The sequence below is a fragment of the Ursus maritimus genome, unplaced genomic scaffold (genome assembly GCF_017311325.1).
Source record: "Ursus maritimus isolate PB19 unplaced genomic scaffold, ASM1731132v1 scaffold_10, whole genome shotgun sequence".
Classification (NCBI taxonomy): domain Eukaryota; kingdom Metazoa; phylum Chordata; class Mammalia; order Carnivora; family Ursidae; genus Ursus; species Ursus maritimus.
Window position 1 is genome coordinate 66,020,116 of NW_024423344.1, and position 15,073 is coordinate 66,035,188.

At 44.5% G+C, this 15,073-nt stretch overlaps 1 protein-coding gene across 1 annotated transcript; it reads right to left on the bottom strand.

Annotated features, from left to right (window-relative positions):
- Positions 1 to 8,004: 8,004 nt before the first annotated feature.
- On the bottom strand, positions 8,005 to 9,018 carry OXGR1 (oxoglutarate receptor 1). Its single transcript, XM_008685011.1, has one exon. It carries the CDS (start codon positions 9,016 to 9,018, stop codon positions 8,005 to 8,007), a length of 1,014 nt encoding a protein of 337 aa, XP_008683233.1.
- Positions 9,019 to 15,073: the final 6,055 nt, after the last annotated feature.

Consider the following 15,073-nt stretch of genomic DNA (forward strand, 5'->3'; position numbering starts at 1 on the left):
TTTAAATCACAGAAAACAAATTATATGCTATTATGTAATCACATAACATCTACTCTTATATTATTTCATATCTAATCATAGAGACAAAATAAGAAAAAGGAAATAGAGCAACTCCAAGAAACTCAGTGGTTTAGATGCACTTAAAAGAAATCCCACTTTCCTAAAACCTCTGAAATGCACACAAAATTACAAAAATCAGAGAACGCTTCGCCTGCACTGAAATCAGGCAATAACTCTGACATCCTCTGACCAGCCTCTTAGACTTTCTTCTAGTTATCAAACAGTTAGAGTACACTGAAAGGACATGCCAGGAGAACTCCCAACTCCCCGTGCAAAGTCCGTGCCAAGCTGTGGGCCGTTAGCGAAGGGCATGGGGCCTAACCCCGTTCATCTCCCCCAGCTCCGTATCCAAGAGCTCTTTGTTGTTCTTTGAACGGTCATTCCTTTAGAACCTCCTGGTCTATTTCAAAGATGTCTCAGAGAGTATTAATTTATAGGTTTTTTGAAATCTTCTTATGCTCCCTACAGTGTTTCTGTTTCCTGGCCTGCTTTTTCCCTGTTTGTTCATTTTGGAGTCTCCGATTCTACTACAGGCTTTCATCGCTTGCCTTGTTATTTGTGGCTTTCCCCTCGTTCTGAAGAGTAAAATACTAAGAAGTGGGGTTGACAGGGGGGTCAACTAGTGGGCCGCACCGTGGGAGAGCAGGCTGAGCTCTGCCCCAACTGTTAGCATCTGGAATTTTCTCTCCTTTTATGTAAGTCAGGAGAGTGTAATGGTTCTCTGCCTGGTCTTTGAAGTCGGATTACCCGGGGGCATGAAGAAAGCAGAGAAAGAAAAGGGAGCCCAGTACAGGTGCTAATAAGTTATATCGGTTATTGGCATATTTCCGTTTCCATAGAGCGCATATGCACCAGCATTCTGCTAGGAAATGCAAGCCTGAGTAGCCAGTGGTGTCCGAGCCACGTGTTTCTATCGGATATTTCGGACCTCACTTTCACGCTGTCTTCAGTTTTATCTGTTGTCCCCAAGAACCTTCCTGGTTCAACCTCCCCAAAATGAAAACTTTGAGTTCTGGTGTGGAAAAGGGTCAGTGATTGGTTTGCGTGGCAGAAGGGAGAGTATCTAGAGAAGCCATTGTTTCGTACTCGGGCTTTACATCAAACCCCTTGCCCTCGGCCCCACTTACACCTTCTCCAGCCCTGAGCGGTCTGTGCCGCCGGAACACATTGGCCTGCCTGGGAGGCTCTGCGCGACCAGCTTCGTTCCCATTTGGCTTCCCCATTCGGCCATGGGCTTTCGGTCTCTGCATGCTCTCATATCTTTGTAGTGATGTCCCTGTTGCTATTTGAGTGTCATTTGAGAGGAGGAGATGAGGGGTTCCACCTCCACGTTTAGATTAAAATCTCCCGCAGTTCAGAAGCGTGAACAGCGGAAAGCGATCATGGGAGAGGCGGTAACATCGCACGTGGATGTTGCTCCCTCCCCGGCGCTGATTCTAGCCGAACAGAAGTGAGACACCGTTAGCAACAACAGGACTGGACAGCACGTACGATCCAATGTCTTCAGGCTGGGCCCGTAGACAGAGCAACACCGCGAGCCCCACAGTCACCCCGGATCCCTGTCCGGGCGTAGTTTCCTAACTGTGGTGCAGAGGTCAGAAGTCTAAGCAGAGGACAGCAGTCCTGTGGTCCCACTGAGCTAAGGAGGTGGGGGCCAGAGTTTGGCACTGCTGAAGCGTCTGCAATATTTGGAGCAGAGCACCCAGGATGACGAAATCATGGGGAGCATAGGGGCAGAAATACATGGAGATTTCCTGTGGTTCCTGGGCCAAGGGCTGGGTTTGCAGGGAGAGATCACTTGAGAGTCACCAGAAAGAGGCTGTCCAGGCATCAGAGAAACTAATGCTCGAGCAGTGCTAAGGGACATTGCCAGGCTGGCCCAGCCAGGGGTGAAAAATCTCACTAACTCACGACTCATCTCACTGAGACAGCACAGAACTGTATCTTAGTAGTAAAGACCATGCCCCAAAGTAAGGTCGATTCTAAACATGCTTTGAAAAAAACCCTAAAGCCAAGTGTGGACAAGACCAGAAGAGAAACAGAATTTGCCATTTGGGTCCCGCTGGATGAGAAGTATGTGGAAAACATCCTGGGCTTTTCACAAATCTGTTCCTTAAAAAATTGTAAGACCAAGTCAACACAATTTTAAAGCGATTAGCAAGTAATTGATGTGTCTACCAGAGACAAGCCAACAATCTTCAGGGGATTAGAGTCTCCACAATGATGTATTCAGAATGTCCTATCCTCAGTTAAAAAAAAAAAAATGATTAGACATGTAAAACAGAAAAATGTGTCTCACAGCCAAGAAAAAAAGCAATTAGAAACTAGCCTCGGGGCACCTGGGTGGCTCAGCTGGTTCTACATCTGACTCTTGATTTTGACTCAGGTCATAATCTCAGGGTTGTGAGATTAAATCCCGAGATGGGCTCTGTGCTTAGCGTGGAGTCTGCTTGTCCCTCTCCCTCTGCTCTTCCCCACACTCATGCATGCTCTTGCTCTCACTCTCCCTCTCTCATTCTCTCAAATAAATAAATAAAAATATTTTATCATTATTTTTTATTTATTATTAAGGAAGGGAGGGAGGGAGGGTGGAAGGAAAGAAGGAAGAAAGGAAGGAGAAAGAAAGAAAAAGAAAGAAAGAAAGAAAGAAAGAAAGAAAGGGAAAGAAGAAAGCTAATGAATCATCGAACTTTACATCAGAAACCAGGGATGTACTGTATGGTGACTAACATAATATAATAAAAAAAAATTTAAAAAAGAAAGAGAAAGAAAGAAAGAAAGAAAGAAAGAAAGAAAGAAAGAAAGAAAGAAAGAAGGAAAAAAGAAACTAGCTTCGAGGTCAGTTTACATTGTTACTATTGTTATGTTAGTCAGTTGGTCTTTAAAAAAATACTGTGGTCAACTACATAACAGCCTTCCAAACATGTCCTTGTCCTAATCCCAGGAACCTGTAAATATGCTACATTACAAAGAAAAAGGGACTTGGGGGATGTGATTCAGTTATGGATTTTGAGATGAGATTATCCTGAGTTATCTGGCTGGGCCCAATGTAATTGCAAGAGTTACAATAAAAAGAGGGAGGAGAGTCAGAGTTGGACAGAGGAGACGGACAGCTAGCACAGGTCAGAGAGATTCCAAGATGTTGTGCTACTGGCTTTGAAGAGGGAAGGAGGGGCCATAAGCCAAGGAATGCAGGTGGCCTGCATCTAGAATCTGGGAAATGCAAGGAAATGTCTTCCCATCTAGAGCCTCCAGAAGTAAGGCAGGACTACCAGCTTCTCGATGTTAGCCCAGTGAAGCTGATTTTGGACTTCTCACCCCTGAAAGAGAGTAAATTTGTGTTCTTTTAAGCCACTAAATTTGTCATAATCTATTACAGCTTCCAGAGGAAAGTAATACAAAGCAGATGCTAGATTTAACAGAGAAAGATGTTAAAGGAGCTATTTAAATATGTTTAAAGAGTTAAAGGAAAATGATTTATTTAGTGAATGAGAGGAAACTTCAGAAGGGAAGTGGAATTAAATAGAAATTTTACTATTGAAAAGTAAAATAACTGAAATAAAAACCTCTCAGGGAAGCCCCTTTGATTCCTTCAAATGCAATTTCTGTCATTCAAGCAAAGATTAATGGACATGCAAGGAGACAAGGTCCCATGAACGATGAACATGGGCAAAATGGCGGGCAATAGAAGCAGGCCCAATGGTCATATGATATTGGAGTAAACAGACAAGGACTTTAAAATAACTGATTATTCAGTTCTAGAAAATATAGGGAAAGGGACAAAGTAGAGCAAAAGAAAAAAAAAAAAACACCTCACGTAAGTGGTAGAATAAAGATAACCAAAAGTGCATTGCCTTAATTAAAAAATACAATATCTGAAATTAGGAATTCAATGCATGGGTTTCATAGCAGATTGTATACAGTACAAGCCAGGATTAATGAAGGATAAATAGAAAATACTCAGACAGAAGCGTGGAGAGGGAAATAGCCTTGAAAGAGAACAGATCAATGTGCATAATAATTTATTTTCTTCCTAGGAACTCAGTCACGGAAAGGGCTCTCCCCCTTCAGGGACTTTTGCCTTGCTGGCCCTGTATCCTTTGATATCATCTGGACTCATTGTATCCTAGCAGGTAGATTAACCGAACGGTGCTGCTGGGTAGAATTTAAGAATGAAATTAGAACAGGAAGTGTACATTTAGCTTCAAGTGCTACATGGCCTCGTGGCTACTAACGTCTTGTTCTACCTCTTCTCCGGGCATTGCAGGGGAAAGTTAAACTGCCCTGCCCCAATCCAAGAGGACACACAAAGGCACTAAGGTGGGTTTCTAGAAGAATGGCAGCAGTAAGGCAAGCTCGTTGCCCAAGGATGCAGCTCTAACCCTGTGGATCATAGGCATGGCTGTTAACCCCGGAGAGTTAAAGAGCAGGAGTTTGGCCCGTATAGAAAGGAGACACGGACACTCCCAAGGAGGGAGCCCTGCAAGGTCAGCTTACGGATCTCCTTTCATTCCTGACTTGTGCCTCCCAAAGGGGGAGGAGCTAAGTCTGATCATTGCGCCTGCGCTCAGAGTGGACGGGGAAAGGACGGTTGATGGATGAAAGATATTTACAGAAAAGCCATAATGAACAAAAGCGGAAGAGTAGTAGAATTTTAAAAGTCACCGTGTGAAAGCCCTACTGGGTCCAGACAAGAATTAGCAATGACTGATAAACTGTGAAGGGCCAGGGAGGTTGGAGATCTTTATGAGATGAAAATCAGGTTGATACATCCCGAAAGCCCTGCTCGGTCATTCAATGGAGGGCGGTCAGACACGCAGCTCCTGGGGCGGACTACTGTTTCGGTGGAAAGAAAACAAAGGAGGAAGGAGAGGAGGGAGGGAAAGAAGGAGGAAGGGAAAAGAGAGAGAGGGAACGGGGGAGAGAGGGTGGAAGAAAAGAATCTGCATTTAATCTAACCTCCAGCTCTGCCTTTGAATTTCCACCACATACAGCGCATGGAGGGGCATGGCGAACAGCAAAATGGAATTAAGACAGCCAAACCCACAGTCAGGAAAATTCCACAGGAAGAATGATGCAATTTCTTCAGTATATAGATGACAATAAATAAAGGAAAGGGGAACTCTAATGGATTAACAGAAATTTAATAGACCTCTCAACCACATGGGATGCATGGGCCTTATTTGGACCCTAATTTGAAAAAAAGTAAATAATAACAACTATAAAATGACATGTTGGAGGTAACCAAGGGAAAGAAAATAAGGATTGGATATTAGATACTATTAAGGATTCATTTTTTATTTTGTGTTTGTTTTCTGTTTTTTGAAAGAGATCAATGTTGGAGCATTTATAGGTGAAACTACTGCATTTTCTAGGATTTGCTTTTATATATTCTAGCAAAAAAAACATGGAGAGGGATAGATGAGACAAGGATAAGTTGTTAATTGTTGGTGAAATTCAGTCATGGATACGTGGGGTCATTTTGGTACTTTCTCTAATTTTGTGACTATATAAATTTCCACGATATACAGATAAAAACAGAGTGGAGGGGTTACTATGTCTCCAAAATTTGGAACAATTTTTTTCCAGATTTCCTGCCTTCACTTGCAATGGGCCTAACTTGAACTTGGAGTCCTTACCATGGTGAACAGCCCCAGCAGCTCCCTGTCTGGCCGACAGTCAGAACTCTGCTCTTTTGTCCTATACTTTCTTGGCCTACAACTACGAGGCAAAGTCATTGGGGTCCCATTCTAGTCTCAGAAGAATCATCAATCTCTTTTTTTGGCTTCCATTCCAAACACAATTAGCCCAGAACTCTACTTTGGAAAATAAAACTGACCCTTCGAATCCAATTTAGCTTGGATATTTGTGATGATATTCTATGGGCAGAACCCTGGAGGGCAGACAGTCATCTGCACGGGACCCTGAATTCAGGGGGCAGGTCAGGTATAAGAGAATTAACAACACAGCTGAATGAGGGAAGGTATTTTGAGGATAAAAGAAAATTATGCATGTTCCCAAATTAAGATCAGTTATCCAGGGTAATAGAAAGGTTAATAATTTGAGAAAGTGGGATTAAGTATCAGAGCAAGGTCCCTAAGAGAGCAGAAGAAGGGCCAAAGGCACAGCGGAAGAATTCGTAAATCAGAAAGAGAACTGGGTTATTGTTCTGTACATGGGTGGGAAGAAGAAAAGGAAAACAAAATTTACAGGGACAAGTTGAGATAGACATAAGGGAGGTTGAGTGGCTTTTTTCTGGTGGGCAAAATCTTTCAAGTAAGAAAGAATAGAGACAGAGGGAAAGGAAAGGGGTTTACATCCAGGGTTAGAACAGCGTTGGTATCAAGACTAACCTGGCCACACTTGGGTGAGCGCCCTGGAGCTGGCCTGGGCATTTGGGAGACGGGAGAGGAGAGTTACCCAGTCTCCAGGTTTGCAGTGGACCTCAGGGTGCTACTCCATGCTGTGCAGTCAGCATACGTGAGCAAGCCCAGCCCTATGGTCAAACAGCTCATTCCTTATCCTATAGAAAGGCCTGGAGAGAATGTCTCAGAAGGTGGTTGGTGTAGACAATGCCATCATCCAGAAACGTCCATGTGCGGAACCATTGGCTTCCCTCTTTCCTCCCCCTTCATGCTTGGCACAGGTTCCCAGGGAATGTCCTCACTTAGGTCTAAAGTTCTAGAAGCACCTGCAAGTCACAAAGTATTCCTATGGTACTCATTCTTCTGTTTTAACCATCTAGTCCAACCGGATTCTAAAACTGATTCTTAAAGTTATTTTTGTTCCCTAAACACAGAGAACGTAAGCTTCATGTAAATAGGATGGTGGTAAAGCTGTGTTTTCAAAGAAAAATATTACCAGCTTATTCAGTGATTTTAAATTAGTTTATTAATTGTATCAACACATTGACTAAGGTTTTAAATATCCAGACTAGGCATTTTCTCAAATATTTACACTTAGTGATAATTAACCACACACATAACTCAAAAATAGCTTTAGCTGTTACAATAAATAGATAACATATTTTCAAGAGTGTCACAAAAGAGAAAGGTATTTAAAGAGAATTGGTGTTTCCTGGGATAGTTTTCCACAGAAATCGAAACATTGTTAGATTACTTAATACCCAAAATATACGTGATATTTAAAAGTACTTCTGTTTCCCCAAAACAGGTCCATCCTTCCTTTTCTGGGATGTGTTGATAATCACTAATACCACTTGATAATTTTTCTCAATTCAGTAACAACTTTCAAAATGATCTACAAAGTAAAGACATAATGCCCCCAATATCTTACGGGTATGTCGGCCATCTGCATCAACATCTTTGAATTGTCTCAGGTATATCGTACCGGAAGGCTTGAATCTATAAAACTGACGAAAGCCTAGTGAGAAACACAGTTTAATGATCTCAAAGCAAAGTTTGAAGAAAAAAGAAAGTCTTAGAGACATGAAATGAAAACAAAGAGAATACTGAGAAAGAGAAAAATAATGCCTTGGAGAGTCTAAGGGTTCAGTACAGACAGGCCCGCGTACGAAGGAACATGAAACCCAAAGTGAGAAGAGTGTCTTACTCCAGTCTTGGCACCTAACTTAACTGGGGCAAGTGCGGGAACTTTCAATCTTATAAAACTACTGAAATTAGTAGTTTTATTTATACAGAGTAAGTTGGTGAGACTAGATGTTTTTCAAGGTGTCCCTGAGTTCCAACAGCTTCGATTCCACATGTGAATCCTCTACTGATAAGCGTGTATCCCATTCTTACATTGACCCTTGGGAAGATCTCAACAAACGGGCTGCCTGGAATCCCTGGTAGCCCTGTCCTGGCTTTGGCACGTAATTACCTAAACATACCATATTTACCGAGAGCCATCGAGGGAGCTAATCTGGACTTCTTAGAAGTTCAAGTCTCTGCAAGCTCTTCTTGGTTAACTAGCTGAAGTATGTCAAGGGTTGTTTGAGGAACTGATGTTTTTTGCTTGCTCTGGGTCTCCACTTGCTTTACATCTCACCATCGAGCAGATGGCCTGCTGGAAGTTGTCACTGACCACCACGTACAGTAGGAGGTTACCAAAGGTGTTCAGGGCAGCCAAGGGTCTAGAAACGATGTAGGCTTCGTGGATCTGATTCTCGACAGAGCAGCTGATGGAAAGCAGGCGAGATTCGATCCGGATGACCCTCAAGATGTGGAAGGGTAAAAAGCGTATGTAAAACACAAGGAGTAGCAGAATGGTTAGCCTTCTAGCTTTCTGCTTCAGGCCGCTGTGATTGTGAGGTCCTTGCGTTAGGGTGTAGATGATCATCGTATAGCAAAGAGTCACTATCACCAGGGGAAGGCAGAATGTAATGGCCGTCAAAATTAGATTGTACCATTTGATGGCGGTGAGGTCATCCGAACTGGTGAGGTCAAGGCAGGCGGATCTGTTGGTCCCGGTGGTTGACGTGATCAGGAAGGTCATGGGAATGACGGCCACCAGTGAAACGATCCACACCATAGCGCAGGCCACCACGGCCCATCGAGTTTTGTGAATGGAAAAGCAGCTCATGGGGTGAATGATCACGAAGTATCGGAAAACGCTAAAGCAGGTGAGGAAGAGGATGCTGCTATATAGGTTGAAATGGAAGCCGAAGCGGATAAACTTGCACATGAAATCCCCAAAGACCCAGTTTTCGCCGCTGGCGTAGTAGTGAATCAGGAAAGGGAAGCTGGTCAGATACAGCAGGTCCGTGCAGGCCAGGTTCAGCATGATGACGGTGCTGCCTTTCCAGGGCCGCATTTTGAAAATGTAAGTGGAAATTGCTACTGCATTCCCTGGAAAGCCCACCAGGAAGATGACGCTATAAATAACAGGGAGGTAGTGCCTCTTGAGTGGGACTTTTTCATCAGTGCAATTTCCGAACTGCGCTGCATAATCGGGGAAGTCAGAAACATTTGCAAAATTGTCTAGTGGCTCATTCATGGCTGTCTCCTTTCATCTTGCAGGAAAACAAGAGTTCGGTTTGGCAATTCAAATTGACTTCGAGATAACTCGCTGATAAAGGAAAATAGAAAACATTAATGATGGGGTAATGAAAACAATGATCTTCTTTTAAATGAAAATTGCTCTAAGATCCTAAATTTGCCACTTCTTTCTCTTTAATCTCAAAGAGACCCCATGGAGAAGAGATTGAATTTCTAAGAAAACTATTGTGAGGCAAGACATCTAATAATAATATAAATGTTAAATTACCACCAGAATTAAAATGAAGGATTGGAAAAAATAAATGCACTTAGCTGTGGAAAACAATTTGGCAAGGTTGCTCTTTGGGGAAGCCATAGGGTGTCACCATTCGAGACTTCACCACAAGACCCACCATTAATCAAGGGTGAGGCACTTCAACCATCGTGTTACCTCTAAACTTCACAAGATGCTGAGAAGTGTTTCTTCTTATCTTTATTTTACAGAAGAAACAAAGACTGAGGGAGCTTTCGCATCCTGTCCCTGGGAAGGCATCTAGGAGCAAAGCCAGGGTTCGAACCCGTGTTAGTCTGATTTAGAAGCCATCCTCTATTCTGCCTTACCTCACTGGGCTGCCTCTCCATCCTGATTCCCCCAAAGATGTGATGGAACGTGAAATGGGAAGACATGAAAAGACAGAATACCAGCTATTTTTTAAATGCAGATTTCGTGCCTCGCACCATCATATGTATGGTAGATTTCATTTTCAAATGTCAGCTCTTCCAACCTATTTTACTAGCTCACATAATTTGTTCATGGGAGGGCGTGTGTGTTTGCCGGGGGGAGGAAGAGCTGCAGATTCATGCAGCGTTAAGAGCTTTGGGCTCTGTTGCCAGCCTGCCTGACCTCGATTCTCAGTTTAGCCGCTGAGAACCTGTGTGTCCCTGAGCACGTTGCTGAAGCCCTCCAGGGCTGGGAACAGTGGGACTTTAACTTCCTTCTTACTTATCAGTGTTTTCTAAAATTTTGTCAGTGAATTTCTGCAATGAGAAAAGCATGAAGATTATTTAAAAGAAGAATTACTTACAATGAGCTTTTTATTCGGATGTAAATAGATGTTGGTAAAATGCATCCACTTACACATTTATGGAGCGCCCACTGTGTATTAATTAGGCACTCCGCCAGCTCTTAGGGATACAAAATGAATAACACACACAGATGTACAAGCCACTATCACATCTACTGGGGGAGATGGACACGGACATAATTTTAACAAAATATAACCCTACCACATGGAGCTGTCAATATATTTTTTTAAAAAGCAAGAAAAACACTTGGAACACTACTGGGCGCATGATAAGTGCTCAATAAATGTTGGGTAGTTGTTAATCACTAAGCCCTTTGATAGACGAACGGCAGGAAGATACTGAGATCAAAAAGAAGTATGGGACTAGCTACCTGGGGGTCGGGGGAGGGCGCTAAAGGAAGGTCATTAGGAAGGAACATTTAAGCTGAAGGTAGCGATAGGAAGGGAAAGGCATGCCGGGCAAAGGGAATAGCATGTGCAAAGCCACTGACATATGAAGACTTCAGAAGGCTCAGGGGAGCTCTGAGTAGCTCAGCATGGCTGCTACATTAGGGAGCAGTGGGAGATGAAGCTGGAAAGAAAACGTAGCTGATAATGAAGATAAAACACCTCCTGTGGACTGAGCTCTGCTACCCTGAGTGTCTTACATGTAAAAACTCATTCAATCCTCACAGCAGCCCGGCGAGGTAGTTTTGCGATCACGCCCATTTTACAGAGGAAACTGCGGCACTGAGAAGCAGTGACTTGCTCAAGGTCACCCTGCGAGTTAGGAGTGAACCAAGAGACAGACTAGGGCAGTCTGTGAGCAGAGCTAGGCTGCCTCTCACAATGCGTAGGCAAGAACTGAAGTTAGTACCCTACAAGAACGAGGCTGAATTAGACTTTATCCCAGAAGGGCTAAGTAAATCGAACATCATAAATTGTGGGATGCGGGGCTCAATCGTCAATGACGATGGTACGCACCTCTTTGGGTTGAGGGAGGTTAATTGAGTTAATATGTTAATACACAGCAAATGTTTTGAAGGATGCCTGGCACATATAACGGCTATATCATGGTCGGCCATCATTATGACTATGACCTGGCCCCGAAATCTACACTTGCACACTGTCCCTCAGTGTAGTAAAGAGGTGTATTTCAGACTGGCCCAACTTAACCAATCTGAAACGGGTAGAATCCTCCCCTGTTCATTGGCCCTGAATATACTCTTCCAGCTCGCACTTCGGGTGCTGGTCAGGATGCCTTTAAACATTGATGACTTTTATTCCATATGAATTGGGGAACGACTAGCCTAGGGAGTTGGAACATGCCACTGGGCAGCCATTAGGCTCGCCCCGGGGAGAGGCCAGGGCTCGCTGGGACGGTGTATCACAGACGGAAAGCAAACGCTTCCCTCCTTGTCGAGTTAATGTACTCTCCCTGGACACACTATTCCTAGAACCATTACCTACACAGTACTGGAGGTGATAGGAGTCAGGTCCTGCTGACCAGCGAGGGTGTTCTGAGCCCAGGAAACTGCAGCTGAGAGCCTTTTCTTTGGCCAGGTTATTTAAATGGGCTCATGGGCAGGTATTTAAACCTGAAAGAAAGGGGTCATGGTCAGAGAGTCCCTGAGGCAACACTTCCAGAAGTCACTTCTTAGTAAGTCCTGATTCAAGGCCCCACTGCTTGTCTGTCAACTCCCTGAAAGCAGACAGATGGAATCACCGCATACCCCAAGGGCCAACTCAGAGAAAGTGCTCAGTATACATTTGCTGGGGGCAAAAAAAAAAAAAAAAAGAAAAAGAACAGTGAGTAACGTCAGCAAAATTTTATCTTGGGCTGAAGGGTTAATGAAGTGGCAAATGTTATGTTTTTAAAGTTTGCTTCTTTAACCACTTTTAAAGTAAGAAGCACAATTAAAATTTCCCTCGTTGCCAAATAAACCCCTGGCCCTGGTATGGGGCCATTTTAAATAATAATCATATCAGGAAAAGACAGGTTGTAGGTAGAAACAACCACCTTACTGTTTTGAAAAACAACAGTTCAACTGGGGATTTAATGAAGACTGACCAGTTGTAAGGGAGGAGGGGTTGGCTAAGAAATTTAACCCCTCTTCCACAAGCTTCAGCAAAAGAATGGTCTGAGTTTACAAAATATGGGTCAAGTTTAGAACAACGGACAGAACTGGTCAGGGATGTGAACAAGCAGAACGAGGCAGGTGCTGGAGTCCTGTGCAATTCACGGCCACCACCCAGATGTCCGCCAAGGACTCATTTACATTCAACGGACAGTAAAGAAAGATGTGAGGTGTTCCCTACTTTTTGTTACAACAGTGGATCTCAATCATAGGGAGGTTACTGACCACCTAGAACTAACCGACCCTTCATAAACTAGAAATAATGATCTATGAAGTTTCAACGTAACTGGATACATATATTTGAACTAAGCTAGGTAACACACAAGTAAAAGCAAGCACCAATGATTTGGGATAGTTTGATATTTTTGTAAAGATAAAAACCACATCATTTTGGCTCTATTTTTTTTCTCTGAAATTGGGACGAGATTGTGATTATTTGAGGCTAGTGGCAGGACACCAGTGTTTGGGGATCACGCAGCTTGGGGACCGCTATCTTAAACGCCAACTTGCCCATGAACCTCACAGACTGGGTACCAAGCTTCTGCAGGTATGGAAGACAGGACCAGAAATAGCTTCTGTTCAAGTGGCAATATATACTACTGCGTGTCCAATGCATACTCTGGCCCATTTAGTGGGAAAAAATGGGATTAATGATGGAATGTGATTTTTCTAGGGTATCTGTTAATTTTGTAGTAAGCTCTTAATCTAACTTCCCTGACCCTCTTCCCTCCCAGCACACACCCTATGTTTTTCTGGTGCTATTCCAAGGCTGAGTTAACATTCATTCTTTCTTCTTCTCAAGCCACCAGTGGACCAGGGACATATAAACTTGTAACCCTGCACCTCTTGCATTCCTTCAGAGTCCTTGGAAACTGCGGCTGGGGTTGCAAGAAGAACAGTAAATAGACATTTCATTCATAAAAATCCATCTTCGTTTCCTCCTCTGCATATATGTAAACTGATTTGATTTCGCACTAGTGGAAAACAGACCTATTCTTAATCTAGGCAAATCTGAGAGGTGCGTGAATGCTGTCCTCCCAGAATTTGAAGGAATCTCTCTCCCTAACCCTTCCTTCAATCCCAGCTTTCAAATAAGAATATGCCACTCAGTCACCCTAAAGACTGTTAGTACTTGCCCTGTTGATGGGGCCCAAAGCTATGATTTCAGCGATTTGATCTTTAAATAAAATCTATGAAAGTTCTCTTGGGAAAAATACATGTATGGGCACACAGAAATTTTACATACCATTTGGAGGTTTAGAGACAGTACTAACTTGTTCATTAAATCTATAGTGACAAAACAAGACCAAAAAAAAAAAAAAAAGAGAAGAAAGAAAGAAAGAAAGAACGAAAGAAAGAACAAAAGAAAGAAAGAAAGAAAGAGAAAAAAAGAAAGGCATTTGGGGAGGGGGGTGTTCCTTTACTTTTCGGGGACACTGTGGGGCAGTGTCTTTGGACTTTGCTAGCACCAGGGAGATGCAGTAAGAGCTAAGAATGTATCCGGAAGTCAGAATAAATCAGTGTCAGAGACGAAAGCTCTCGGTCCCCAAATTAACCGCCCCTCCCCCCAAAGACACCCATGCTTGGTCCTGAAAAAGGCACAAGATGGGCCTGGCAGTCCGGAACTTCTTCAGGCCTCCGTCAGATAAACCTCTGGCCATCTTAGGCTTTCTTTTTACCCTGTGGGGATGCGGGGTGCTCCTGCTGCCTCCGAGAGAGAAGTCAGGGGCCCCTGCTCTGTCCGCGCCCCTGTCCTGCCACAGAGACATGCCCGAGGCTCTGTTCCCCAGGCTCAGGGCGCCCCGCTTCCCTCCCGGATCAGCGCAGGACCCCCGCACCCGGCTCCCTCCGGCCCTCCGGCCGCTCCCGGATCCGATCTCCGCTCACCTGGCACCCGGTGCGCGGCCGCCGTGTGCCCCGAGTGGCCGTCGGAGCGCGGCTGCGCCCTGGCGGCGGGACAGTAGGAGCCCAGGTCGCGCGCACCGCCCCTGCCCCTGCCCCTGCCCCTCCCACCCCTCTGAGCCCCGCGGCAGGTGCGTGCTCCTCGTCCCGCCCCAGCAGACAGCCCGCAGCATCCTCCCTCGCCCGCTTGGAGGCCGATCAGGGACAGCAGCTTCCACTCCCGGGAGCTGTGGACATCCTCCATGCCGGCTGGTCGCGAGCCTGCACAAAGGGAGTATTTGCAGAGGTGGGCTCTTGCCCCAGGAGGGTTGGGGTCCTCTTGCCTGGCTCCAGAACTATCAGCACCATCCACAGGTCAGGGCCTTTTATGAGCTTCGAATGGAAGCAACTTCTATCTGACCCTCTAAATTAAAGACTTCCACTGAAGTGTCTTTTCACTGTATCCAATTACAGGCCTGTCCTCCACCACTCTGCAAAGTCGTTTAAAAATAGTTTGTAACTGTGTAAGAAGAGCATTTGTCTGGATCTCCAGATCTAGGTCGAAGCCCTCTTGCCATAGGACTTGGGAGGAGCCTCTTCCCTTCTCTGAAACTCAGCCACATCATCCAAGGTAACAGGGCTCTGAGTCATTGGACTCTATGGTCCCTTTCAGCATTAAAGACAAGTTTTCTGTATTGCCCAACGGAGAAGAGTGGAGAAAGTGCCTTCTGCGCTCTGCTGTGACTGAGCATAGAATGCCCATCTGTACTTCCATGTTGGTGGGCAGTATAAGGACCAGTCCATCCTGTGGGCATGCAAGTCAGCTTGAGCAAGAATGGCAAATTGGGCATTCCAGAGCCCAGGTGAGAAGACTCCCCCTAGCTGACTGTTGGGACAGTACTATAGTAGGATTTTAAATTGTATGCTTATGAGTATTATTATTTGAGGTCCAGCCTTTCCAGGGAAATACCTTGCATTAGGAGAAAAATTA

Coding starts and splice junctions, on each gene's coding strand:
- OXGR1 (XM_008685011.1), bottom strand. CDS start 9,018: ATGAATGAGCCACTAGACAATTTTGCAAATGTTTCTGACTTCCCCGAT.